The sequence below is a fragment of the Petaurus breviceps genome, unplaced genomic scaffold (assembly GCF_028583685.1).
Source record: "Petaurus breviceps papuanus isolate PSGF00001 unplaced genomic scaffold, PetGlider_PUasm1.0 90925, whole genome shotgun sequence".
In the NCBI taxonomy this organism is placed as follows: Eukaryota; Metazoa; Chordata; class Mammalia; order Diprotodontia; family Petauridae; genus Petaurus; species Petaurus breviceps.
This window is the reverse complement of record NW_027187380.1, coordinates 33,399,572-33,424,175: the sequence shown is the minus strand read 5'-3', so window position 1 is coordinate 33,424,175 and position 24,604 is coordinate 33,399,572. Positions and strand designations below refer to the sequence as shown.

At 41.6% G+C, this 24,604-nt stretch overlaps 4 protein-coding genes across 12 annotated transcripts in view; 1 reads left to right on the top strand and 3 right to left on the bottom strand.

Moving 5' to 3' along the window:
* MXRA7 (matrix remodeling associated 7) overlaps positions 1-1,708 on the bottom strand; it is a 44,547-nt gene extending 42,839 nt beyond the window's left edge. The window contains exon 1 of one of the 2 annotated variants that reach the window (XM_069076769.1): positions 1,337-1,708. In XM_069076769.1, the coding sequence (XP_068932870.1) occupies positions 1,337-1,612 (276 nt within the window). In that variant the 5' untranslated portion in view covers positions 1,613-1,708. The remainder of the gene's footprint in view (positions 1-1,336) is intronic. The other variant, XM_069076768.1, reaches the window with a different exon arrangement.
* Positions 1,709-8,265: 6,557 nt separating this feature from the next.
* On the bottom strand, positions 8,266-16,300 carry JMJD6 (jumonji domain containing 6, arginine demethylase and lysine hydroxylase). 2 transcript variants are annotated; one of them, XR_011166169.1, is made up of 7 exons: positions 15,966-16,300; positions 15,062-15,450; positions 13,085-13,371; positions 11,650-11,785; positions 11,140-11,224; positions 10,211-10,349; positions 8,558-8,695 (listed from the first exon to the last, which is right to left on the bottom strand). XR_011166169.1 is itself a non-coding variant. In XM_069076759.1 (6 exons), exons 1-6 carry the CDS (start codon positions 16,092-16,094, stop codon positions 8,564-8,566), a joined length of 1,212 nt encoding a protein of 403 aa, XP_068932860.1. In that variant the 5' UTR covers positions 16,095-16,299; the 3' UTR covers positions 8,266-8,563. The 2 variants fall into 2 exon arrangements, 1 of the variants encoding a protein (XP_068932860.1); XM_069076759.1 differs by lacking the exon at positions 11,140-11,224 and having other exon boundaries at positions 8,266-8,695; positions 15,966-16,299.
* Positions 16,301-16,471: 171 nt separating this feature from the next.
* METTL23 (methyltransferase 23, arginine) lies at positions 16,472-20,793 on the top strand. 3 transcript variants are annotated; one of them, XM_069076761.1, is made up of 5 exons: positions 16,472-16,973; positions 18,275-18,379; positions 19,513-19,750; positions 19,894-19,978; positions 20,262-20,793. In XM_069076761.1, the coding sequence occupies exons 1-5, from the start codon at positions 16,854-16,856 to the stop codon at positions 20,425-20,427; spliced, it is 714 nt and encodes a 237-aa protein (XP_068932862.1). In that variant the 5' UTR covers positions 16,472-16,853; the 3' UTR covers positions 20,428-20,793. The 3 variants fall into 3 exon arrangements, with proteins under 3 accessions (XP_068932862.1, XP_068932863.1, XP_068932864.1); XM_069076762.1 differs by lacking the exon at positions 18,275-18,379 and having other exon boundaries at positions 16,479-16,973; XM_069076763.1 differs by lacking the exon at positions 16,472-16,973 and having other exon boundaries at positions 18,279-18,358; positions 19,509-19,750.
* On the bottom strand, positions 20,229-24,566 carry SRSF2 (serine and arginine rich splicing factor 2). Of its 5 annotated transcripts, XR_011166172.1 has the most exons (5): positions 23,895-24,566; positions 23,085-23,395; positions 22,686-22,789; positions 21,982-22,077; positions 20,229-21,475 (listed from the first exon to the last, which is right to left on the bottom strand). XR_011166172.1 is itself a non-coding variant. In XM_069076765.1 (3 exons), exons 1-2 carry the CDS (start codon positions 24,254-24,256, stop codon positions 23,092-23,094), a joined length of 630 nt encoding a protein of 209 aa, XP_068932866.1. In that variant the 5' UTR covers positions 24,257-24,563; the 3' UTR covers positions 20,229-22,077; positions 23,085-23,091. The 5 variants fall into 5 exon arrangements, 2 of the variants coding, with proteins under 2 accessions (XP_068932866.1, XP_068932865.1); XR_011166171.1 differs by having other exon boundaries at positions 20,229-22,077; XR_011166170.1 differs by lacking the exon at positions 22,686-22,789 and having other exon boundaries at positions 23,895-24,561.
* Positions 24,567-24,604: the final 38 nt, after the last annotated feature.

Below are 24,604 nucleotides of genomic sequence, written 5' to 3'. Positions count from 1 at the left end.
TAAAAATGAATTAAAAAAAATAATAGAGGAGGTGGCTAGGTGGTGCAGTGAATAGAGCACCCACTCTGGAGTCAGGGGACCTGAGTTCAAATCTAGGCTCAAACACAACACACACACACACACACACACACACACACACACACACACACACACTAGCTGTGTAACCTTGGGCAATCAACCCCAATTGCCCTACCTTCCCCCCCTCCAAAAAGCGAAAAAAAAAAATTAAGAGTAGCAATCCCTGAACAAAATGTTGAAGGAGAAGGTAAAGCTTGAAGCTTACCTCTGTTATGTAGTCCTCACCTTGCTTCACACAATAAGCATTGGGCAGAGACCTACTATAATTCCCAGAAATGATCTTTAGTTTTAAGACAGTAATATGAAATAATTGACACATGAATCAACTTCTAAATTAACACTTTTTAATTTAACACTTGCTTTGGAAATTAGTTCCTCGCTCACTTCTGAACTCTAGATTTGAAATTGTCTAAAAACAAACATTCCTGTGCCATTGCTCTCTGTTCATTTTCAGAACGGCTAACCATTATAAATCTCAGGCCAGAGAAAATACCTCACGCAGTTTTATATGTAAAATTGTGGGTAGGAGGTGTAAAGAAAGTGACTGTAAGATGAAATACCAAAGTTTTCTAGCAGCCAGTAGTGGCAATAGCTGAGTACTGACTTATGCAGGGAAAGAAAGAAGACAGTCTCCTCAAATAGATAAGAACCTCAGGGAAGTGGGTGGCAGACATGCCACACACCATGGTTTCAGGTACAGATGTCTTAGTTTGCTGAATTAACTGTGCTGGATCTGTGGGCCTCGGTTTTTACATTACTCCACGACGCCCAGGCTAGCTCAGTCTATTCCATACTCTGGGTTTCCTTTAAGGATGCGCCTAAAGGAAAGATCTCAGTCTCTATCCTTAAAATGGTGCAAATTTGCTGGGGCGAGGGTGGAAGGAATGGAGGGGGAGAATGGCCTTTGTGCTCAATTCTGCCACCAAAAGGAGACAGAGAGGAGGGCATAAAAAGCATGGACTCTTTACACGTTCTTTGGCCCCTCGAAGAATGAGAAGTGAGGGGAAGGAGGGTGATAAGAGGACTAGAACCTGCTTAAGTCCCCTAACCCCAAGACGGAGAAGGGACAACCAAAAGGCCAAAGACTAGGTTGAAGAGGATGTCTGGGCTCTGGATGCAAGCTTGGTAGCAGTAAAAGAGCAAGCCGAGGGGAGAGCAAGAGAAGAGGGTGTGGACAAAAGATGGGAAAAGAAACGGCGAGTGCAGGCCAAGCGGGGCTGCACCCAGAGGAGCCCGTCCCCGGCGTCAGCATCCGTACCTGTCTCTCTTCCTCCTCCTGCTGCGGCTGCGGCTGCGGCTGCTCCTCCTCCTTTCCTGCCCCCGCCCGAGGCTCCTCTAGCTCGTACCGTGCGGGTTCGCGCGTCCGCACATCCTCGGCGCTGGCGGAGAGCCGGGCCTGCTTTGGGGGAGCAGGAACCCCGGAGCTCGGGTGTGCACGGGCCTGGCTCCGCCAGAGCCACAGCGAGGCGAAAAGCAGCGCCAACGCGGTCCCCCAGAACGGCAGCGCGGCCAGCAGCTCCGCCAGCGCCTCCATTCCCGGCCCCGGGCCGAAGGGCAGGGGTCCCGGGCTTGGGGGCCTGGATCCCGTCCCACCCCGAGGCGGAGCCCTGGGGCCGGCGCCGGGAGGGGGCGGGGCGGGAACTGCGGCCCCTCGTGGACTCCGGTGCCAGAATTCCGCCGGAGCGTGGCGTGCCTCTCCTACCCGGGGCGAGCTCTGCCTACGCCCGATGTCCTGTTCGGTCCTCCTCTCTCCCTGAACCCCAACCCCTTACCTTCCATCAACATGTTCAGACCTCCGCTCCCAAAGAGTTACGTAAACCGCGGGGTTGGGGGCCCAGGCGCCCCGATGCTCGGCTTTGAACCGTCCAGTATGCTTCTCAAGGCAACTTTCTTCCGTTTTGACTTGATAGATGTCAGAGGGGGGTTTTATGGTGCCGGTACCCACCAGCCACAGACACAGACCTTTAAAGGTTCTGAACTTTACTGAGTGTGCTCTAGGCCTAGGGCCACTCAAGTAGATACCCCAAGAAGCAGGCTCAGTATTCTGAACTATAGGATCATAGATTAACTGGAAGGGCCTACGAAGGTCATCCAATCTACACCCCCCCCCCATTTTACAAAATAGGGAAACTAAGGTCTAAGGAGCCTTCGTGATCTAGGCCCCTAGATGTTTTAGTGGATAAGTGATGCACTTGAAATCTGGAAGTCCCAAGTTCAAATCCTGCCACACACTGATTAACTTCGTGAACCTGAGCAAGTCGACCTTTCTGTGCCCGTTTCCCCCTATAAAAAAGGGAATAGCACCCACAAAACGAGCCTAAAAACGCCATATCAATACTATTATTAGTATTATTATTGTCAAAGGTCAGACAGATAGCATCAGATGGGATTTGAACACCTAACTACAGTCAGTGCTTTTTACTATACCATGCTGAAAATTTTATTTATATATTTAAAATATTATTTATGAGAATACTTTTTGGTAAAGGAGATGCTTAGCCAAAGCTCAGTAAGAGCTAAGAATATGAACCTAGTTAGGGAAGCTAAAATCAGTTTCTAAGAGGTCATTCCTAACCAAAATTGTCATTGCAATATCCACTGAGATATTGATAGAGTAGTTCTTGTATTCTATAGGATCACAGGATCTGTGTAAATAGCTATCATTTCTTGATCTTTAGCAACTACAGCAATTTGTTGGGTTGTGTTCCACGATGTTGCTTTCAACAACAGGCTTCAGCATAATACCGTGTTTCCCCTATAATAAGCCCTCCCCCGAAAATAAGCCCTATTGAGATTACTACTGTAGTGAAGGTGCGCTACACGCTACATTACGGTACCCTCTGTATGCACCGACCTCCCCCCCCCCCAATCAGAGCTGCAGCAGTGAGCGCCTCATCCTGTTCTTCCCCAGTGATTTGCTTATTGAATAAAGGTACATTTTTTTGTTAACATTTACCTGTTTATTAAAATTGCTGTCAATGTTCATTAAAATAAGCCCTCCCCTGAAAATAAGCCCTCTGGTGTTTTTCTGTCCAAAAAATTTAATAAGACAGTGTCTTATTATCGGGGAAACATGGTACCAGTTTTCCCACAGAACTCAGCAGTGGTTTTTGGAATTTGGCCCTACTTATCCACAATTTCTTAGTCAACACAAATAATTTGATTCCTTGACTGGTTCCTTTTCACAATTCCTGAATGGAAGAAGTAAAATAGAAATTTCTTCTTCAATGGCCTATAACATTAAATTTGGTAGTCTTGGATCTTGCACAGAAGTAAATTAACATTCACATCCACCTACTTTAGTGAACATCCTCCCCTGAATTAGACATTATAAATACATTATGGTGAAAGTAATGTGGTCCTGTGTAGAAAAATAAGACTTCCATTTTTTACATCAAATTACACCTGATGCTATCTGGAAAATTAGAGTCTGAGTTAATTTGGACAAGATTTTAGGATGAAGATGGGGGAATATAAGGTAGAAATGCAGTTGAAAAAATAGGCTCGTGTTGGCCAGGTAGCACAGCGAGAAAGAGCACCAGCTCCAGTGTCAGGATGACCTGGGAATCTAATCCAGGCTCAGACACTTAGCACCCACCCAGAAACACCTGGCTGTGTAACCTTGAGCAAGTTACTTAACCCCGATTGCTTAAAAAAAAAAAAATAGGTTCAAGGCATGGAACAAATCTTTTTGTTGTTGTTACTTAAGACCTACTTGCTGGCTGATCAATGCAGCTAACATCTTGAGGACCTAAACCAAGTGAATTCACCTCCAAAACAAATTTCCTTCCTTGGTACAGTTCCATGCAAAGTTGAGATGTGCACCTCCTCTTATTGGGGGTTGATACATAATGCTTTAGGACAGGAGTATTAGATTATATCCTAATCCAAAAACTGCAATTTTAGGTCTACATTTTGTGGTGTAGAGGACTCATTGATCCAAGTTTTCAGACTTTAATTTTATATTTGGAGGACAAATAAACAGCAATTACATTGTATAAACCTAAATGAATAATGAAAGGAAGCAAAGGAAAAAACCCAACCCCAAATTACTATTTTAAAATAAAGAAGAAATTTAACCCAGGTAAGACAAGAAAGTTCTGACTGACAATTACATTTCCTCTTTAATATCTTGTCCTTATGGAGAACTTATGGGACTAATTCTTGTTAGAGATCTGACAGTCGTGGCAGGGGCAGGTAAGTGATGGTGACGAGTAGTTTCTTCTGACAGATGAACTTTGGCCGTGGCATGAGTAAACATTGTCTCTGGGTACTACCGTAATAAGCACAAAGGCCCTAGGGCATACACTGACTGTTGCTTGCTGCTGACGATTGATAACTGCCATGGAATGAGAAACCAGATTCTTGCAGTGTTACTTTCTATACAATGAATACATATTAAGTGATATTGAAACAAAACTTGGAAGAAATTGTTTTTCAGTACTACATTATCAACTTAAATAAGCCATGCTTTTACATTAGCTTTAATATGCTTAAAATATGGACTAATATGCTCCACTTAACATGTATAATCAATACCAAATTGCTTGCCTTAAGGAAGGAGACAGGAGAGAATTTGGAACTCAAAATTTTTAAAAATTGTTGTAAAAATTTTACATACATATGGAAAATATTTAAAATATATTTTTTAAAAGAAACTTTAAAATAGATCAGGCCATGCCTTTCAGAAGTAACACAAAAAAACTCAATACCTTTAGCTTTAAAAATATCCTAATCAATCACAAGGTTTTTGCTCTTCAGCTAGCAGGCAATATTATCTATCATTTTTTTTGTCTTATCTTCAAGCTAAATGCTTATTAACATTGTTCTTATTTTTCATTTTAACATTGTTCATGTTAGCATTTTTTTTTAACGTAAAAAGTGATCTTACTTTCAGTAGGGCTGATTCTTCTTTTTCCAGTAGTGGGTACAGATTTGCACATATCTATCCATTCTATGATATCCAGTAGTCCAGATGCTGGCTTCTACACTTGCCATTTAGCAAAAAAATACAACTTGAGTACTTCCAGGTGTAGACTAAAATCTGAATTGCACCTTGTTTACAGCTGATCTACATTCGGGGTAAGATAAATATACAACCCTCTTACTAGTGACTGACACATAAAGCAAGTGTTGAAAATGAAACAGGTTGCAACCTCTTGACAAAGGGGTGATAGACTTAAAAATGAAGAACGAGATGTTCTTTTTTATTTTTGTACATGTCAAATATGGGGATTTGTTTTGCTAGACTGTATATGTGTTATGATGGTTTTTTCAGTTGTTTCTTAAAAATTGTTCAATAGTGGGAGGGGGAGAAGTGATAATAAAAATAAATTTTTAAAAATTCAACAGTTTTGCTTAGAGAGAGTAAACTTGATTTCTGGGAACCCAAAACATGAAAGAATCTTGATGTCTTTGTGCTGTTCTTTAACTGCCTGGGGGCTCACTGCAGCATCCTCTGTCCTGTCCTTTCTTGCAGGACTTTTCCCTTCTCTTTCTTCCCCTCTCTCTCCCCACCCTCCTAACACTTACAAAGTCTGTGTTCCATTTTCTTAGGTTCCCTGGTATCTGTTTTCTAAGAAAACAGCTAAGTGGCCTAAGCTAATGGTTTAGAAGAAAAAACAGAATGAAAGAAATTTCAAGTTGTATAACAAACTAGTAGGTGGTTACCCTTGATGGTGGCAAAACAAAGTATTTTTATTTACTGATAATCAGTTTTTATTTTTAAATAAATGTAGATGGGGATTTAGTTGGTAGAGAATTAAATAGAAGGTATTTAAAAAGGCAAGTACAACTACTAGAAACGTGGAAACAAGGAACTCTTTATGGTATTTAAGTACAAAGTCAGTTTAAATGCCCAATGATTTACTTCATCCACAGACATTCACAGTTAAAGGTTGTCCACTCATCCCTAGGTATTGCAATATATTCCATGTAACTAGAAGGGACTGCAGTAGCATACCATGGTTTCAGGTACCATGCAGCTTGCTGGGTGACATATCGATTCTTTCATTTCCCAACATGAAACAGTATCTATTGGAATCCACCCCTGCTCCAACAACTGTTTAGCAAACAGCAACTTTAACAGAAGAACGAAGCTTACACAGGAAGAGATGATCATCCTCAGAATAAAGCCAGAGTGGTCCAATAGTAAAAGTAATTGAGAAAGCTACAATCTAATATTTTACAGTAAATGACCTGAATTTCTTACATGAATACCAACTTTTTTGGATACCCCTAGTTCCCAAGTGCTGAGAAGCACTCAAACTATTCAAAACTTACAGAAAGTTTGTTTCATGAAACCAGATAATGCTAATACACACATAGAAAAACTCCATTGACACCGGTTTTTTAACAGATAGTATTTCAAAATGAAAATTCTTACATTAAAATGTAGAGTGGCTATTATTGGGCCAAATGGCTCCTTTTATTGCCCCATATTCTCCCTTCCTCATTTCTTACACTGCTTGAGCAGATCACACAGAGGAGACAGGTTAAGGCAAGTAGATGAATCAGTAGAGGGGAAAGATGGAACCTGATGATCAGTCCCAAAGGAATATGTTGGTGTTGCATTGCAACTGTATGAAAATGGACTCCAAAATACTTGAAGCATCAAATGGAAAAAAATTATCAGAATTTAGTCCACATACCTATGGATTTTTTGGCAGAAGTGATAAGGTGTTAAGGATGGAGCGAAATTTTGTTGGTCTGCTGCCTATCTGTATTTCAGTAAGTTAGCAAAAATCCTATCTTCAACAGAAATTTATTCATTCAATAATCATAAAATCAACTCAACTGAAAATTAATGTCTCTAATTACCTTCAACTACAGTCAAGGAAGTTCCTTTTTGTTAACTGATTAAATGTAAAGCTGTAAATAAAAAGACCATAGCAATCCTATTTATCTTTAAACAAATCATTTTTGCTCTCTTTAAGTAATGGAAAAGAAAGTATTCAACCTTCTTACCCAATACCATATTAGCCTTGAGAACTCATGAAGCTTTTAGGCTTCTTAATCTTTTCTTAGATTTTCTCACCCTTTAAGCAGCATTTGATGGAAAACAGAAGCCTGGACCAGAAATAAGCTGTCCATATTCAAAGAAGATTAAGGAGTAGGTAGAAGCAGAGGAGGTGAAAACCGGACTGTGTGGCTACTAACATGGCAGCCACCTCTAGACGACTCTCATTACTGCTCAGGATGAGCACAGCCGTCAAAAGTTTCCCTAATCCTGCCAAGGAAAGTACAACTGCCTAAATCAGTATGTTGACAACAAAGTTTGAGAAATGTTAAAGGAGTTGGCTAATTACAGAATACTAGATACCCCATACCATAGGTACTTAAATTTCTTAAGGTCTGGACTGGGAGATGGAAGTAATATACTGCAAACCAATAAATATAATAAAGTGCTGAACTTTAGCATGGCTCAAATCATAACAAAGACAGGAAAGAAGAGATACAAGATTACAAAAAAGGACAACTATATAGTTAATTTTTGATTATGACAAAATAATATTTCTAAGTGGCAGGGCTAACTCAAGATTTATCTCACTAAATATTCACCTAATTTTTAAAATGTCAACTTTCTCATGGAATTCCAGTCTCACAAAGGTAAGTAAGATAAATATGTGGCCTCTATAGTTTTTATAATTTAGGGGAAAAAATAAAAACAAGATGGCACAGATCTCATTGGCAAAAAGCATTTCAGTGACAAAAGCTATAGACATTTAAAAACAAACATTTTGACTCTCTAACATGCTTCCCAACCCCTCCAAAACACCTAATTACTTTTGATATAAACATATTCTGAGGAAAAACTCTTTAGTTTTTCCATGGTATACAAAAAAAGAATAATTCTTTTACTTCAAATTGTGACTCTACATAATGAAAGGTCTGATGGCCGTGAACTGCTCCTTTTCTCATGTGAAGCATTTGATATTGCTGCTGGCAGACAAGGCTGAAGAGTGAGGGAGGGGGGAGGGAGGAAGAGAAGGGTCAAGATAGTAGTAGAACAGCCAAAGTAAGCAACCTCCACTCCCCAATCCCTTATTTGCCTGGTTGCTTTCCATAAGTGGGACCTGTAAACTCTAGCAGCAAAGGGAAAGAAACAAATCTCAAGTCAACATTCCTCCAGTACCATTGATAAAAGGGCACCAGGGGAGGGTTCTGATAGACTAAAGGCAAGAAATATTTGAAAGTTACAAAACGGACTCCATTTTTATTAAATAATGCAAATGTTTTTCTTGGCACCATTTAGACAGTGGTTCTTAGCTTCTTTTGTAGAACAAACCATGTTAATTTGAATTGGTGGAAGAGAAGGCCATTTAAATCAACTGGCAAACAAACGGGATTCACATTTGAGGGCAGTCCTCATTGTCTGGTATTCTTTGTCCCTCACCTCATCTGCAGGATCCAAGGGGACTCCCTACCCTCACCTTGTCAGCTCAGAATGAGTTTGTCCTTTAAAATCAAGAGCAAGCCCACTCGGTCACCTGGAGGAACTGCGCTCTTTGCTCACACAGTCATCCTGAGAGGTGGTGTCACCATTGCCTATCATACTGCAGGTTCTCCTCTTTTTCCTCCTGTGTACTGTCCCATCAGCTTCAGAGCCAGATTCACACTTAAATGAAAGTTGAAAAAACAAATTCAATATAGTACACAATCAATTTTTTCAATAAGCTCCTCTGTCTCAGGAGACAAACATTCAGGTATTTTTTTTTTTACTGGTAGTGTCATTTTGGAGCTATTCTATAACAAAACTCTTTGGATATTTCTAGTTGCCAGAAGGCTTACAATTATCCTCCATCTAAATTTCCCTTTATTATATATAAGTACATTTCAGTATTTTAAGATACCATTTCATCAGATATTCCTTCTGTTGATGAACATTTTAACTCATTATTCAATAGCAGGCTATATATTGCTTCCTAAATTCCTGTGCCACTCCCTCCCACCCCAGTCCTCCACCACTATCCCCCTATCCAACAAAAAGACCCAATAACTACATGAACTGATGCTGAATGAAATGAGCAGAACCAAGAGAACACCATATACAGTAAAACAGCCACGTTATATGATAACTAACTTTGATAGATCCTTAGCAATGCAAGGATCTAGGACAATTCCAAAAGACTCATGATGGAAAATGCTATCCACATACGGGAAAAAAAAACCAACTATAGAATCTGAATGCAGATGGAAGCACATGATTTGCTTTCTCGCTCACTCTCTTTTTCTTTCTTCTTTCTCATGGTTTCTCCCATTGGTTCTAATTCTTTTGTACAACATGACTAATATGAAAATTGGTTTTAATATAAATGTACATATTGAGACTATATCAATTTACATGCTGTCTTAGGGTGGGAGAGGAGAGATGGGGAGAAAATTTAGAACTCAAAATCTTATAGAAGTAAATGTTGAAAACTAAAAATAAATAAATTAAATTTAAAAATAAATAAATAAATGAAACTTGGGAGGAAGCCTTCCAGTGATAAGCCTCCTTAAACTTAGCTAAGCTAGTCTTTGAGTGAAAGATATAATGCCAGCATTATATTCCAAATTTTTAAAGCTTGGCAGGACCTATGGGAATCTCAGCTCTTCTCTCCACTCCCCCCCATGTTCTTTTGGCATGATCCTTGAAAACTTAGTTCAACCTCACACCATGAGAAGATTAGAAGTTAGAGGAACTTATTTAATTAAGATCTGATCTTTAAGACATTTATACAACCAATTACAATGGGGAAACACCATAATTTTAGTCCTATAACAAGGGAAGCAAAAACAAAATAGCTAACAAGTTGGAATTTAGGTTTTTAGTTTATCTTAAAAAGAAAGAAATATTAAGTAGGTTACTCAGTGATACAAAATGGCAGAAATCTCTACATAAAACACAAGTACCTGGTCCATCAAATATTAATTATATAAAATGAGCCATTGTCTCTGCCTTCTTGTAGTTCATCATCTTGAGGAAGGCTTTTGTTCCAGAAACCTACTGGAATGGGCAATGACTTCTGCAGGAATTAGACAAAGATTCAATTCTATAAACAGCCTTGCTAAGAGAAGGAAAATGATACCCTCCTGACCAAGTCTCAGTATAACAGGACAGTCCAAGCTATCATCACAGCAAGTTTCCTACCTCAGAATCAGAGTCAGATGAGCTAGAGCTGGAAGAGCTCGAGGAGTCACTAGAACTGTCAGAAGCAATGCCTGTGGACTCTTGGAGATCAACAGAATCAGCCAGGACTGCCAGCTCAGGGTGTTCTTGCTTCAAAATCCTAAGAGATGAGAGATCACATTTGTGTGGTTTTAACAAAAAGCAATGATGACAAATAAGGATGCAGGGTTAGAGTTGAGACTTAAACACCTTGAACCGAGAGAAGTCAATATATATGCTCTACTTCAGAGGGAATTTTTTGATAGTGGTGAAGTCACAGACCAAAGCAGAAGCTGGGGTGCAAAAACTTATGCTTTTATGAAACTGCTTGTTTAACCAGCTCCATATACCACTACACTGCACTGCAGGGAAAAGAGCCAAATGGACTCTACTCGTGAGTAAGTTTTTTGGCATTAGAGAAGAAAACAAGAAGCACAGGGAAGTTATGTTTCCTGGTCATTTTAATGAAAGTCACCTTTCCACAGCACAGCATCTAAAGGCCTGACATTGATTGTGTTCAATTCAATTTTGACTGGGGAAAATTAGCCTTATAAGAAAAAGGAGTTACATGTGGCAGATTGGTATCCTTCCTTTTATTGAGGGAGTTATCATTTAGAAAATGATAAAGTACTTAAACAGGAGCAGAAAGCTCAGAAACTAGACTACAGAGAGTCTTCTATCTTCAGAAAAGTTGGTCTGACAACCACTTTTGTGGATGGCAAAAATCCCATTCTCTTTGGAGGGCTTCTGGATAGCCCATATTATACCTTGCAGTGGCCTATATGAACAGAGTTAATGGGTCTCAGCCCTCTGAGGTACCCAAGAATCCAAGGAAGAACAGAAGCCACCACCCTTGCTGGCCACCTCAGCAGGGAAGCTGAGGGCTGAGCGAGCCAGAATCCCCCTCTTACCCCGAGTGCTGGTCCCTCCAGGTCAGGGTTGGGACACAGTGGCACGGGGGTGGCTTGCACTGCCGCTGCCCGTGCTGTATCTGTTCTGTGGATAAACAGAGGAGCTAAGTCTCCAGGGCAGTCATCACCCCACAAGAATTGAAGGCAATAGTTCAAATGGGAATAATGCTTCTTGGTAATTAAAAAATAAAACAAAAATAAAACAAAACAAATAACCAGTAAGCTCATTTTCCCAGTTTTAATTTCAAAATAAAATGCAAACAAAAAAATAAAATACATTCCTGATCCTAAGCATGCATAAAAAATTCTAGCCAGACATCCTTAGAAGTAACTGATTTTGGACCCAATCTCTTCAACCCCAAATACTTTTCTTGCAGTCCCAACTGTTCCCAGACCTATTTAATATGGTGGTATTTTGTTTCAGTAATGAGGTCAGAAATCTGGGCTTTTTCCGTTTAGTTTTTTGTAGAGATGTGTTCATGGCAAAAAGAAAAATCTGACATTTCTCACCTGTACCATTTCCTTGATAACTTTGGCCTTCCTCTTACTGTCTTGTGCCACACAACAGGGAAATTAGTGCTGCTGGCAAAGTTTTGGGTGATGGCAATAGTAGTGTCAAGGTTGAGAACAACATGCCACCAACCTCCTGAAATTCAAAGAACATTGCCCATCCATTAAACAGAGATGTCACATTAGCTAGAGCATCAAAGCCACTTCTGTATCAGGAACTCCTGAATTTTGATTTGCTGCACAGCTCTACAACATTATTCATTTTGTCACTTAAAAACTTTTGGAGAAAAATATATTTCTTACTGAGAGATTTCCCTAGAAACCTCAATAATTTCGGATGGTTGAATTAACTAGGTCCTTGTGCCACATTTAGAGCATTTTAGTAATCTCCTAGGTTTCAAGGATTGAAATTTCCCAACAAGTGACTTGAAAAATTTTTTTTAATATCCTTGTTGTCACCTTCCCTGTCATCCCATAAGAAACAATACACAAATATCTCAGTCTCTGCACAGCATCTCCTGACTCTGCTTTTCTTCGGAGACTGCCCCAAGGCCTAGAGAAGGCACTCCCTCCTCACCTTTCTGATTTTTTAGAATCCCAAGCCTCCCTTAAGGCTAGATTAAGTGTTACCTTCTATTATAAAAGGTCTTTCCAAACCCCCATGTCAGTGCTTTACTCTCTTCTAAAATTATCAAGTATAGATTTATTTATATGCTTCATCCTCTCCTGCAGAATGTAAACTTCTTTTTTTTGCCCTTTTTTTGGGAGAGGGCAATTAGGATTAAGTAACTTGCCCAAGGTTACATGGCTAGTTTTTTGTGTTAAGTGTCTGAGGCCTCATCTGTACTCAGGTCCTCCTGACTCCAGGGCTGGCACTTTACTCACTGCGCCACCTAGCCGCCCCAGAATGTAAAATTCTAAAGGACTTGTTTTGTCTGCATACTTAGGGTCTAGCTAAGGTCCATTTGTCCCCAGTTTAGAGTATTTAATGAATGCTTGAAAAACAAATCAGTTTAACTATAATAAGTCTCTGTGCAGTAACCTTATGCATTATCAGAGTCCCTACATAAGTATATTAGTATTTCTTATAAATAAAAAGTCACAGCAGGTTTTGAAAATGGTTGTGTTTGATAATAAATAAAAAGCATTTATTAAGTACATACTATGTACAAAGTACTGGGGATACAAATAGAAAAGTTGTCTTTCCTACTCTCAATCAAGGAGATCACATCCTATTTTAAGGGATACACCTCGCTAAACTGGTATTTCATTCAGAGGAACAGTTAAGTGCTCCATATTTTCAAAAATGGGCACTAAGTCAATTCGTCATTTGATTTATAATGAATACATAAGGACATTTGGTTAAGTTTTGCTTTAATCAGCTTACTTTTAGATGTGCTCAATATCCTGATTTTTTTAATCAGTCTATTCATACCTGGTACAAAGACAGTCTCTCCTGGTTTCTGTAAGATTTCTAAAGGTTTGAATTCTGGTGGCCAAGTTGGAAGTTGTGTCCGGGGATAAATGGTATTGAACCAGGTAATAGCTTCATCTTGTTGGTTTCCACCTTCATCACGAGTCACCTTTATAAGTTCCCTGGGAGTACTTGTAGGAAACAGGCACCAGCGTTTGTGTCCTTGTACTAAGGCATTCCATGCACTGGTACCCAAGGGATCAATGTGAATTCCTGTTCCAGATCGTGGCGGTCCCATCACAAACCACCTATAGTAAGGAAAAAACCCATATAAATATGAGTAATGTGTAAAAATTGTAATCATTCAACACACACACAGACAATATTAATTTTAAGATCAGGGAGCTTTTCAGACCTATGATAGTTCAAAGCAGTATATAATGTAGTCTGTTACTCAAATTTTGCCAAATATCTGGAACATGAAGAAGAGTGTTAAAAGAGTATCTCTCTTTCCCCTTGCTCCTATGGAGATCATGATTCAAATATTTAAGTGTCAACTGGGAGCAAGGCACTAAGGAAAAGGAGTTAAAATACAGTCTGTTTTCAAGGAATTTGCAATCCGGGGGAGAACAAAGACATAAAACTTAAAACAGTATCTCCCAAAATAACTCAACTGAGTTATGCTTAGAAGAAAGAATGGCTGTATAGAAGAAAGCTAATTACTTTACCAACATAAAACAATAAATACTCAAGATAATTTAAACCATTCCCAACCATTATATGAAGGTAAAAAAAATGAAAGAGAAGATAAAGGAAGAGCTTTCAGACATTGATGTTAAAGGGTAGACACTCCCAATTCTCCCTTAAGATTGAGACTAGACCTAAGATTTCACTGATACACAGAACTCCTCATTTAGGAAATCTCTACCAAAGAATGTCAGCACTTTCTCTGAAACTTATTGTCTTAGAGTTACCTAGAACACTGAGAGGCTAAAGGAATAGCCCAGGCTCACAAAGCAAGTACGGATCAGAAGCAGAATACTCCTAGGGTTCTCACCTAGCAAATGTCTTAATTTAGCCTAAGTTTCCATTTAGGGACAGTCCTGGAACCAGGCTACTGACAAAATCCCTACTTGTCCTCTGGAATAACACCCCAGGACAGCTCAATCTTGCAAATAGGGTTTTAAAATTAAGTTTCCCTTTCCTATTGATAATCTTATGCCCTGAGAAAGGTGATTCTTGAGGCTTTTATGATCCTAGCTGTTGAAAATAACATGTTTAAGATTAACCAAGGAAAGGGCTTTCTTTTGAAGAACCCCCCCCACTCCCCAATAGGTAAATCTCTTCAGTAATATGCATTGAGGAAAATAAATGTATATATTATATAAATTATCTAGTATATACTAGACCAAATTCAGAGTCCTTGGTTCAAATCTTGGCTCTGTAGCTTACTGCCCATGTGTGAGGACAAGTAACATAACCGTTCCAGGTGCTAATTTCCTTACCTGTACAAAGGAGGAAGATGGACTAAATAACTTCAATATAAAGTGCCTTCTACCTCTGTCTAAATCTACAATCCTGTCTCAACTACATTCTTTCCTGACCCTTTTCCCCTATTACCCAAAACAAATAAACAAAACAAAAAAACCCATTCCTGACAGAACAGTGTAGGGAACAGCATGTTTGAGGAATTTAAAGCTATCACTTAACACTGTCAAACTTTAAATATCAGTCCCATTATTCACTTGGAATTTTATTATCATCTTTCTTTCTACCATGCTTGCTAGTATATTTAGCTGTTAATTTACCTGTTTGGGTGAAGGCAAGATAATTAGAAGACTGATTGAAGCCTGGTCAATACTGATGCTTGTCAATTGTTCTGGTAATGGGTTGAAATTGGCCAAATTAAGCTCCTGGCAACTATGAAAAACTGTGGCTGTAATAAAATTTTAATCACTCAATAAAATCTACGGGTATATTGAAAACTGGGTAGTCTACCTGTAAGGTGGCCTGCGCTTTTCTCCTGCATACTGGAACAGGTCATCTGTGAAAAATTTGGGAACCTTATAGTCCTCCAAAAGTTTTCTCCTCTTGGGGTGCTCCCCATAGCTGCTATCAAAGATGTAAAGGGGGCTATCATCTCGGGTGCTCTCCATGTATTCAATGTAGTACTTCATCTTCATCTTCACGGAATAACCATCATTATCCTCCCCGCACTTAAACTTCTGGTTCCGGTATTTGCGCTTCAGGCGCTCCAGAGTCCATTTTTCCTGGGCAGACCAGCCCTCCTGGGCTTTCAGCAGGACGACCGGCTTGTAAGGCCTTTCGTAGCGCTCCACAAATTCTTCTACAGAGAGCTGCAAAGCATCCACTCTTTCCACATTATCCTGAAAACATTATAACAGACATTGCGGGTTAAGAGGGAGAGAAAAAAAAAGTTGGCAAAATGTGGCTATCCCCCAGGGGAGGATTATCTGTGACTTAGGTGGTCACCTTCCTCCTTTCCTTCTCAACCCCTGGGAGAAAGCCTAACTACCCGGGTGTCCTTTCTCCCCCCCCCCCCCCCCCCCTTCCCCAACCCGCGGTGGCTGCCCGTCGAATCAGGGCTCCTTCCCACGTGCGCTGCTGCAGCCCCTGGTCATCATGGTCTGACCTCTCCCGTCCCTGCCAAACTGTCCGGCGGGAAGGTGACGTCCTCCCCGGCCTGCTGGTCCTCCTCAAGGCCTCCCCCAGGGCACGGGCCCAGGCGGGTCCCGTTCTGCGTTCCTCGGCCGCGGGCCGGGAGGAGTCCAGGCTGCCTCCCCAGCCAAGTCAGGCAAGCTCCGCCCCAAACACACAGTCCGGGCCTGGGGCAGCGGCAGGCCTCCCACCCTCACCCGGGGGGCTCCCGAGCCGCACTCACCGCCACCGCGGCGGGGTTAAGCGAGAAGCACTCGAAGTAGTTGTGCCGGGTCCAGTCTAGGGAGTCTTTCAGCTCGGGCCGCGCGCTGCGCTTCGCCTCCCGAATCCGCTTCTTGCTCTTGTGGTTCATCCTGCAGGAGGTCCCGGCCGGTCCTCGCCTATCTCCGCTATGCCTTCGCCTCACTCAACAAGCTCCAGGAGGCTCCACGAACCGCCCCTTAGGCCGGACAAGAAGAAAAGGAGCTAGCAGAAACAGCGCAGTACTAGGTCCTTTTTCCTACCGGCTCCTTTAAATGTACCTTCCAGAAAATTCAGTTCCCTTGCACCTCCCCTATCCCCAGCGTCGGATTGGCTAAACGAACCCCTCCGGCACCACCTACAAGTCCTAGGGAGCCGTTCATTGGCCTTGGCGTCTTCCGGGCACGCCCCCTGACCCCTGGTTCCACCGCCATGTTGGGAAGGTCAAATCGAAAGAGAACCGGCTAAGGCCTGAAACTGGCCTGCCGTCGTCGCCCCTCACTCTTGCTTCCGGTTTCAGCATTCCATTTCCGCTCGACATCTTTATGTTTCCGACTATTCCTAACCTTGTTCACTAGTGTTCAGTTATTTTTGATCCATTTTCCGCCCTACCGCTTGGTTTTTGGGGTTTTTTTTTTGTCTTTTTAACGCATTCTGTTGCAAAGAAGGCTGAGACCCAAGCGGTTTTGGAACCAATCTAATAACCAGTTTCGGGGGGTGGAGGAGTAAGCCGACTCGTGGGTGCCTTAACCGTTTAGTTTCACATTTAGGGACCCATCTGGGTTACTCGAGTCTCTGCCCCACTTCTAGTGCTTGAGGATTATCAGCTCACGTTTAACAGAGTGTTAGCTCTACTTTGGGTGCCTCAGATATGGCTCTTCAGGAGGCTGCATCCCTGGAAAAACCTGTGGTCCGGGCCCAGCGGTTCCAGTTCTCTGACGAGCCAGGACCCGGAGGGAAAAGGGCGGTACTGGAGGTTCACATTCCCCAGGTGGGTAGGCCGGCGAGATAAAGGGCAGTACTTTCCCCACCCCTGTGACATTACTTTATTTGGGCTGGTGGACAACTGGAGTCCAGCTGGACAGCTTTCCTGAATTAGGCTGACTCAGATCCTGGAGGGACCGCCTTTGGTGGGAGGCTTCTTGACTGGCAGCAGGTTCGTTTCTGTGTCCTATGTGGTACAGTGGAAAGTCGCTTTGGAGAGGAGGGACTGAGTTGGAGTTGCAGGCCTGCCAGCAAGTCACTACACCTCCCTGAACTTTGGTTTCTTCTTCATCCTATTTTCCCTCTCAGTATCTCTTTAAACTGGCCAAGTCCCATGTCTGAAACGCCCTTCTTTAAAATGCTCCCAGAGATTTTGTTATTCAATTGTTCACTTTCTGTGATCCCATTTGGGATTTTCTTGGCAAATATACTGGACTGGTTTCACGTTTCCTTCTCCAAATCATTTTATAAATGAGGAAACTGAGAGAAACAAGGTTAAGTGACCTGAGATCACACAACTAGTGTGTGAGGTCAAATCCCTTCCCCAAATTATCTTGCCTATATTTACAATTACATTTTAACCTCCTCCATAAGTTCTTTGGGGGTATGGACTATTTCATTTTTGTCTGTATGCCCAGCACTTAATATTGAGCGATAAAAACTGAGATATTTACATAGCTTTGAGGTTTACAAAACACTTTGCAACCATTATTTCATCTTGTCCTCACAACCTTGAGAGGAAGGTGCCATTATTATCCCCATTTTATGGCTGAAGAAACTGATGGAGCCTCAACTTGAAAAAATTTTGGTCCAGCAATCTGTACCTACTGTACCACTTCTCTATCTACTAAGCTCCGGTACTTTAACCAACTTGTCACATAGCTAGTACAAATTAGGGGAAGGATTTTTAGCAGCACACTATGCACTTAGCCAGGATCTCTAAGCAGAGATGCAATGGTAGTATACTGGAAAAAATACTGCATTTGTAGTTAAACCTTGGTTCAGTTCCTTACTTTGCTGGTGACTCAACAGGCTAGTGTCTAAGGTCATATTTGAACTTGGGTCTTCCTGATTCCAGGTCCAGATCTCTATTCACTTTGCCACCAGAGAATGAGGTAACACACTTTTAAAAAATATATTTTAAGTCTATACTCTTTCCACATACTGCTTGTAAAACCCAGTATTTTCCCCCCACAAAGTGACACGTGGAATATTGAGCTGGGTCTGTCTTTATTCAGCAGTTATTTTTAAGCCAGTTTTGCACCACCTGGAGATTTTAACCAATGAAAATGCTTTTTGCCTTTTTAGGTTCTGCATTTCCAATATGGCATGTATATCTGGCCTTGTGCTGTGGTCTTGGCTCAATACATTTGGTATCACAGAAGTAATCTGACTGGCAAAACTGTATTAGAGGTAAAAACATTTACCAGGTTTTAAAATTTAAGATTGGCTCAAGCACTTCCATGTGAGGAATTTCGTAATTGCTCCAAGTGCAAATACCTTCCCTAAAAATGTTCTTTTGTACTTTAGTAATAGCTCTCTATACAATGTTAAGCTCCTAGAAGGCAGAATACTGTCTTTTTCCTTTGTATGTTCAGACTCAGGCAGCATGAGTCACACCAGATCTATACACTTACAAATCAGGAGCTAGCCATTTTGACCTACTTGAAGAGGCTTCTATTAAGTTTCATTTCCTACACAAAATCTTAAAGGCATTTCCTTAATACAGGAGTTTCCTAAGATCTTGAAATGAGGGGCAGCTAGGTGGCACAGTGAAGAGAGCACCGGCCTTGGAGTCAGGAGGACCGGAGTTCAAATTCGGCTTCAGACACTGACTGAACACAAAAACTAGCCATGTGACCTTGGGCAAGTCACTTAACCCCAAATGCTGTCCAAAGAGCAAAAGAAAAAAATCTTAAAATACTGCCACTCCACTGTGCAGAAGATGGCTTTCTTGCCTTCATATTCCATACTGCCTTCAGGCTTCATTATAAGGCATCCACTGAAAATTGTGGGCTAGTCTGCATCTTGTCCTATGAATCTGGGAATCAAAAGGCAATTTAAAGGAGACCAACAACTAAGGTATTAACCATAGTTGACCTTGCTTTTATTTCTAAAGTACTTTGTCACCTGAAGTAGTTAAATCTAAAAATCTTAAAGCTCCTCCAGAAATAGCATCTTCTGAATTTCCCCAGACAAGCCCACTACCACTATGTGGTTCTTACCCTCTAAGGCTGCCTGGAAATGACTTCTGTACAGGATTAGGATTGTACTGCTGACCCATCAAAATCCTGGCCATAGACAGGCATGTCTACTCTTGTCCAGTGAGATAGATGGCAAAATTAACTTGGTGATATTTACCCAATTAAATTGGAAAAGGGCTTAAAAAAAACTTTCTTCCAGATTAGGCAATGCACGTACTCAAAAGGCAATTATCAGATTACACTAACTTCATAAGGTTCCTTTTTAATCACCTTTGTCCAGTACATATATATGCCTAATTTTTCCACATGTAACTTTCTAAATACTCAAATTTGCCTTTTCAGATTGGAGCAGGGGTGAGTCTCCCTGGCATAGTAGCAGCAAAATGTGGTGCTGAAGTAATATTGTCCGACAGCTCAGAGCTACCTCATTGTCTAGAAAACTGTCGGCAAAGTTGCTGGATGAATGACCTACCCAATATACACATTACTGGGCTCACCTGGGGTCAGATCTCTCCAGAACTGTTGGCTCTGCCTACCTTGGATATCATTTTGGCCTCTGATGTATTTTTTGAACCAGAAGGTAAGCTTAGTGACTTTAGCGATTTACTTTTAAAGCTTCCTTTAAAGATAAAATCTTAAGTATTCAGGTATTAATTTAATAAACTTAAATCCATGTTTCATAGTAGAAAAAGCAAACCTTTATTCACTAAATTATTCCTACAGACTTTGAAGATATCTTAACTACAGTGTACTACCTAGTACAAAGGAACCCTCACGTTCAGTTGTGGACTACTTACCAAGTTCGAAGGTAACTTAGAAAACATCATGCACCATTAACTATAATTTATTCTTGTACTGTGCATTCTGGCTGATTAAGAGTTTAATAAGGTAAAAGAGTTTAGAGTTACTAGTATACCACTGCAATTTTCCATCTAGGCATCACTGCATGCTAGGCAACATTAAAAACTTAGAAAAGCACTTTCTAAACGTTATGAACAAATTAAAAGATAGTCTTGGCATAGTTAAGGAAAAATTAATGATTGAAGGGGGAAGCCAACTGCATTGTTAAGAAAAACTTTTATTTTCTTTAGTGCTGAGTGTTCACTTGAAGCTTTGCTCTACAAGTGGGAGCTGCAATGTATCCATATTCCTCTGGAGTCTTTTGGTGCCGACAAAGAACATCTAGCAGAATCTGCCCTTCCAGGAAGACATACTGTTGAAATGATGATCATTTCTTTGGCAAAGAATGTCCTCTGAAGTGTTCCTATGTCTCCAGCAATTAAGTCCTATATGCTTCTTTTGAATAACATGACAATTCTGTTTAGTGTGCTTGCTGCATAGTAAAGCCACTAACAAGCCCACCCTTCTCAGTAGGAACCAGGAATAAAAATTTGCAGAGTATTTTGTTAAAAAAAAAAAAAAAAGGAAGAAAAAAGAAAAAGCCCTAAGTTGCTAACCATTTTGATGTTTATTCACTTGGCTCGGATATAATAAAGCTTTAGTGTAAACCAAAGCATGCAACCACCATAATAAATTTTACCTAACAATTATAAGACTTGGATCTTTAGTCCCAAGAGGTTAAGTACTTGGTGACTTTCACCTTGCTAACAGGTGAAAACTATAAATGGCCAATGCAGGAGCTGTTGACAAGACTACTTTGGTACCTTGGTTTTAGTAATGAACTTGGGTATGTGCCAATTTGGCGGTAGTACCCAATTTTAACTCAATGGGGAGAAAAAGGCTCAGTTGAAAAAAAATAAAAATAATTTTACTTGAGTACAGTCAATAATGACATTCACAGGTTAGTTGCATAGGTCTTTCAAACTAAAAAAAAAATTAAGACCAAGACATTGAGTTTAGAGAAAAGCTAACATCAAGAAAAATGTTTTAATTGTAAACTACAGAAACAGTGGTTATAATACAGAATATAATAAGCAAAAGATACACCATGTTATCAGTACTTACAAAGGAATGCTTTCCTTAATGTTACATTTTTCATATGCCAAGTTCATACATGAAGATGATCAGATTTACCATTTTTTTTTGGGGGGGGAAAAAAAATAAGGTGTGTTTATCATCAGCTAGATGTGCTCACTGTATGCTCCGTAATTTATATGCAAGGCCCGGGTGACTGGAAGTGCAGTTGTCAGGCATTTTAATAAACTGGACAGCCATTTGTTTCTGCACGACAAGGCATCTTTACACAGGAGCAATCAGGAGAAAACAGGAAACAGCCAAGCACTCTGCACTGCAACACGCCACCTTAACAGCTAACCAGCATTACTCAACTGCTACACAACTGCGCCTAGTGCACAAAAATACATAAGAGAAGAGATTAGAATTGTGTTTGGTAAAAGAATCCTTTCAAAAATTTAAGTCTTGTCACCTGAAAAGTCTTATACAAATTTGGGTTCAGATACTACTTGGTATCTGAAAGTAGTATTTTACAAACAAATTTACACCAAGGTTTTGTAGATTTTTTTTTAAAGGAATGAAGGCAATGTTGAGTTAACTTCTCTTGATAGCATTAGGCTAATTCAGCATGTAATGGCTGCATGTTTCCTCAAAACTCAGGAGGCCACAAATTAGGTTAAGGGAGTCTGTTTAATTTCAAACAAAAATCAGCACTATATAAACAAAAATGAAAATTTACCTCAAATATCCAAAGCCAATAATGAAATCTGTAGTCGTTCACTTCACTAAATTACAAGAAATTTGAATAACAGCAACAAAATGGCACATAAAAGGAAGTTTGCCATCTGAGGCAACTTAAAACAAGTTAAAAAGTTAGACAAAATGTTACAAAATAACCTTTTCAATAGCCAGTTGCTTGTTCCAGGGACTCTTCAATGGACTGTATGTGGTCTTTTCCCCCCAAGTCATCCATTATGTTGCTTTCTGCCGTATCTAGGTTTGAAAAGAAAGAAATTCAACCAACTTTCCATACAAAGACCACCTAGCATGTGGTTAACTTCAGGCCAAGTTCCTGGTTATGCTTGAGATGGCCTTACTAAAAAGTTTAGTGAAATTTTAAAAAGTTATAATGCTCTACACCCACCCACATAACCTAAAGCCCAATTTGAGTTTTTACAAAAAGCTACATCGGTGTAAATTTAAAGAAAGTCTGGCTCAAAAACTTCCTTGACCATGAACCAAAAATGAAGAGATGAAAAAGCTTGTATTCAAACCATCTTTACCTTGAACCCAGTCTGTTTAATATCAATTAACTATGTTATTTTGCATATGTGGGAGAAATAACCTTAAAAAGTCACTTAATGTACACTTAGCTTTAAATCTGAGCTACTCAGGCCCCTTTACTTTTAAAAACAGGACCAAACAATTTGAGGAGTTAAAGACACACTATCCTTTCCCACCCTGTGTTCAATTTTATTTCCCTCCCAAATTTGGTGTTTTAGAACTATTTGCCAAATCCATCAAATTCCCAGTCAGTACAGTAACTGATGAACTGAATGTTCTTTTAAAGGATAGTGCATCTTTAACATTTAAAGACAAACCTGCTCCAACACACGCCCACAGAAACTGGTCCCTGGAGGATCAGCCAAATCAGTTAAAATCTGCAATACTGGCCAATATTCTTTTAGCAAACAGGAGACCGCAGCTTTAAAGGGGAAAATGCAGATGTTGGATAAAAACAGCAAGAAATAATCACTTTTCATTAATAGGTCTCTTAACAGTTTAACCAAACAGCCATTAATATCTAAATAAACATTTTTTTTTTTCTGCAGACCCCTGATCCTGATATTACTCCCATAGCTGAGTAAGTAGAACTCCTAACATAAGGAGTTTATTTCAGGTCAGTTGGTTTAAGAACTACTCCAAACCCCACTTAAGTGCTATTGTGTAAATCTGTCTCCCGGTTTAGGAGATAAACCTTGGATCCTCATAGACATTACCATGATCCTAAGATGAAACAGCTCCTTCCTCTTCAGGAGACTTGGGGGGGCTCTTGGATCGAGATCTAGATTTTGATTCCCTCTTCGATACTGGTGGAGGACTTCTGGATCTCGACCTGGATCTGGACCTGGACCGCGATCTGGAGACCGACGAGGACTTGGATTTGGATCTACGGGCCGACCTGGACTTGGAGGTAGATCGAGATCTGGATCGAGTACGAGATCGAGACTTGGACCGGCTGTAACGAGATCGGCTTCGGGATCTGGAGCGACTCCTGCTGCGAGAACGGCTGCGGCGACGCCTCCTCGGGCTAGAGGCAGAAACAGGCATAACAGGCAGGGTTAGAAAATAGCAAGTTCGGCCCCGCCCGCGCGCTCCCGCCCAGGCCGCCATTATCTCACCCCACCAAGCGCCGCCATTTCCCCAATCTAAAGGGGGAGGGGGAAGCCTTTTCCAGGGGCCACTCTTTCCCGCTTCACCCAGTGAACAGGAACTCCTGTGGTCCAGAATATTGCCCCAAGACATTGGAAACAAAAGATTCTACGGTGGGGGAGGGGGAAAGAGACCACGTGCCACCCCCAGTCCCAGCCACCGCCATTTGGGCCACCACGTGGCCCCTCGGGCCCAAGGGGGCACCTTCTGTCCCCTTACCCCTTCCCTGCCTCCCGACTACAGGGAGGGAAATGGGCGTAAAATCAGCCCTGGTCTAGACTTTAAAACCAAATCCAATCAAACCCTCCGCCCCCCATCAACCTCTTTTCCTTCCCGCCACCCCAGATCCCCAAGAACAGTTACCGCCCCCCTTTTACCTGCGGCTCCGGCGTCCGTAGCCGCCTCCCCCGTACCTGCGGGGCGGCGGTCCTCGGCGGCTGTGATGGGAGTCCGGCGGGCGGCCATAGCGAGCCATTTGCACCCGCAGCTCCCGGCCGTCAAGCACGGCGCCGTCCATGGCGTCCATAGCGTCTTCGGCGTCGCGCTTGTCGTGGAAGCGCACGAAGGCGAAGCCACGGGACTCCTTGGTGTAGCGATCGCGGGGGATGTAGACATCGCCCACCCGGCCGTACTTCTCAAAGACTCGCCGCAGAGTATCGGGCGAGGTACGGTATGTCAAATTGTCTACCTTCAGGGAGGTCATCCCCTCCACGTCTGGGGGAGGACGCCCGTAACTCATGGCCGGCGAGGGCTCGGCCCGAAGGCTGCGCGCCGAGAAATCAACGCCCTGGGAAGGCCTGCGCGGGTGCTAAGAGGCGGCAGCAGCGACCCCGACGGTTCGCCGCTACTAGCAGTCTCTGGTGACCCTTTCTCTTCAAAGGAGTCTCGGCCGGTGGAAGGGGCTATTTAGGAGAACTTGGTCCGGTTTCACGACCCTCAAGACGGTCGCACGACCTTCCTCCTCCCTCACCTGAAAAGTAACTGAACGGGACGCTACAGCCCAGCACCCGTTTATCACCCTCCTCACAAAATGGCGGCAGCGCTACCCGGAAATGAAAACTCTTGAGTCATTAGTTCCGCCCCTCAG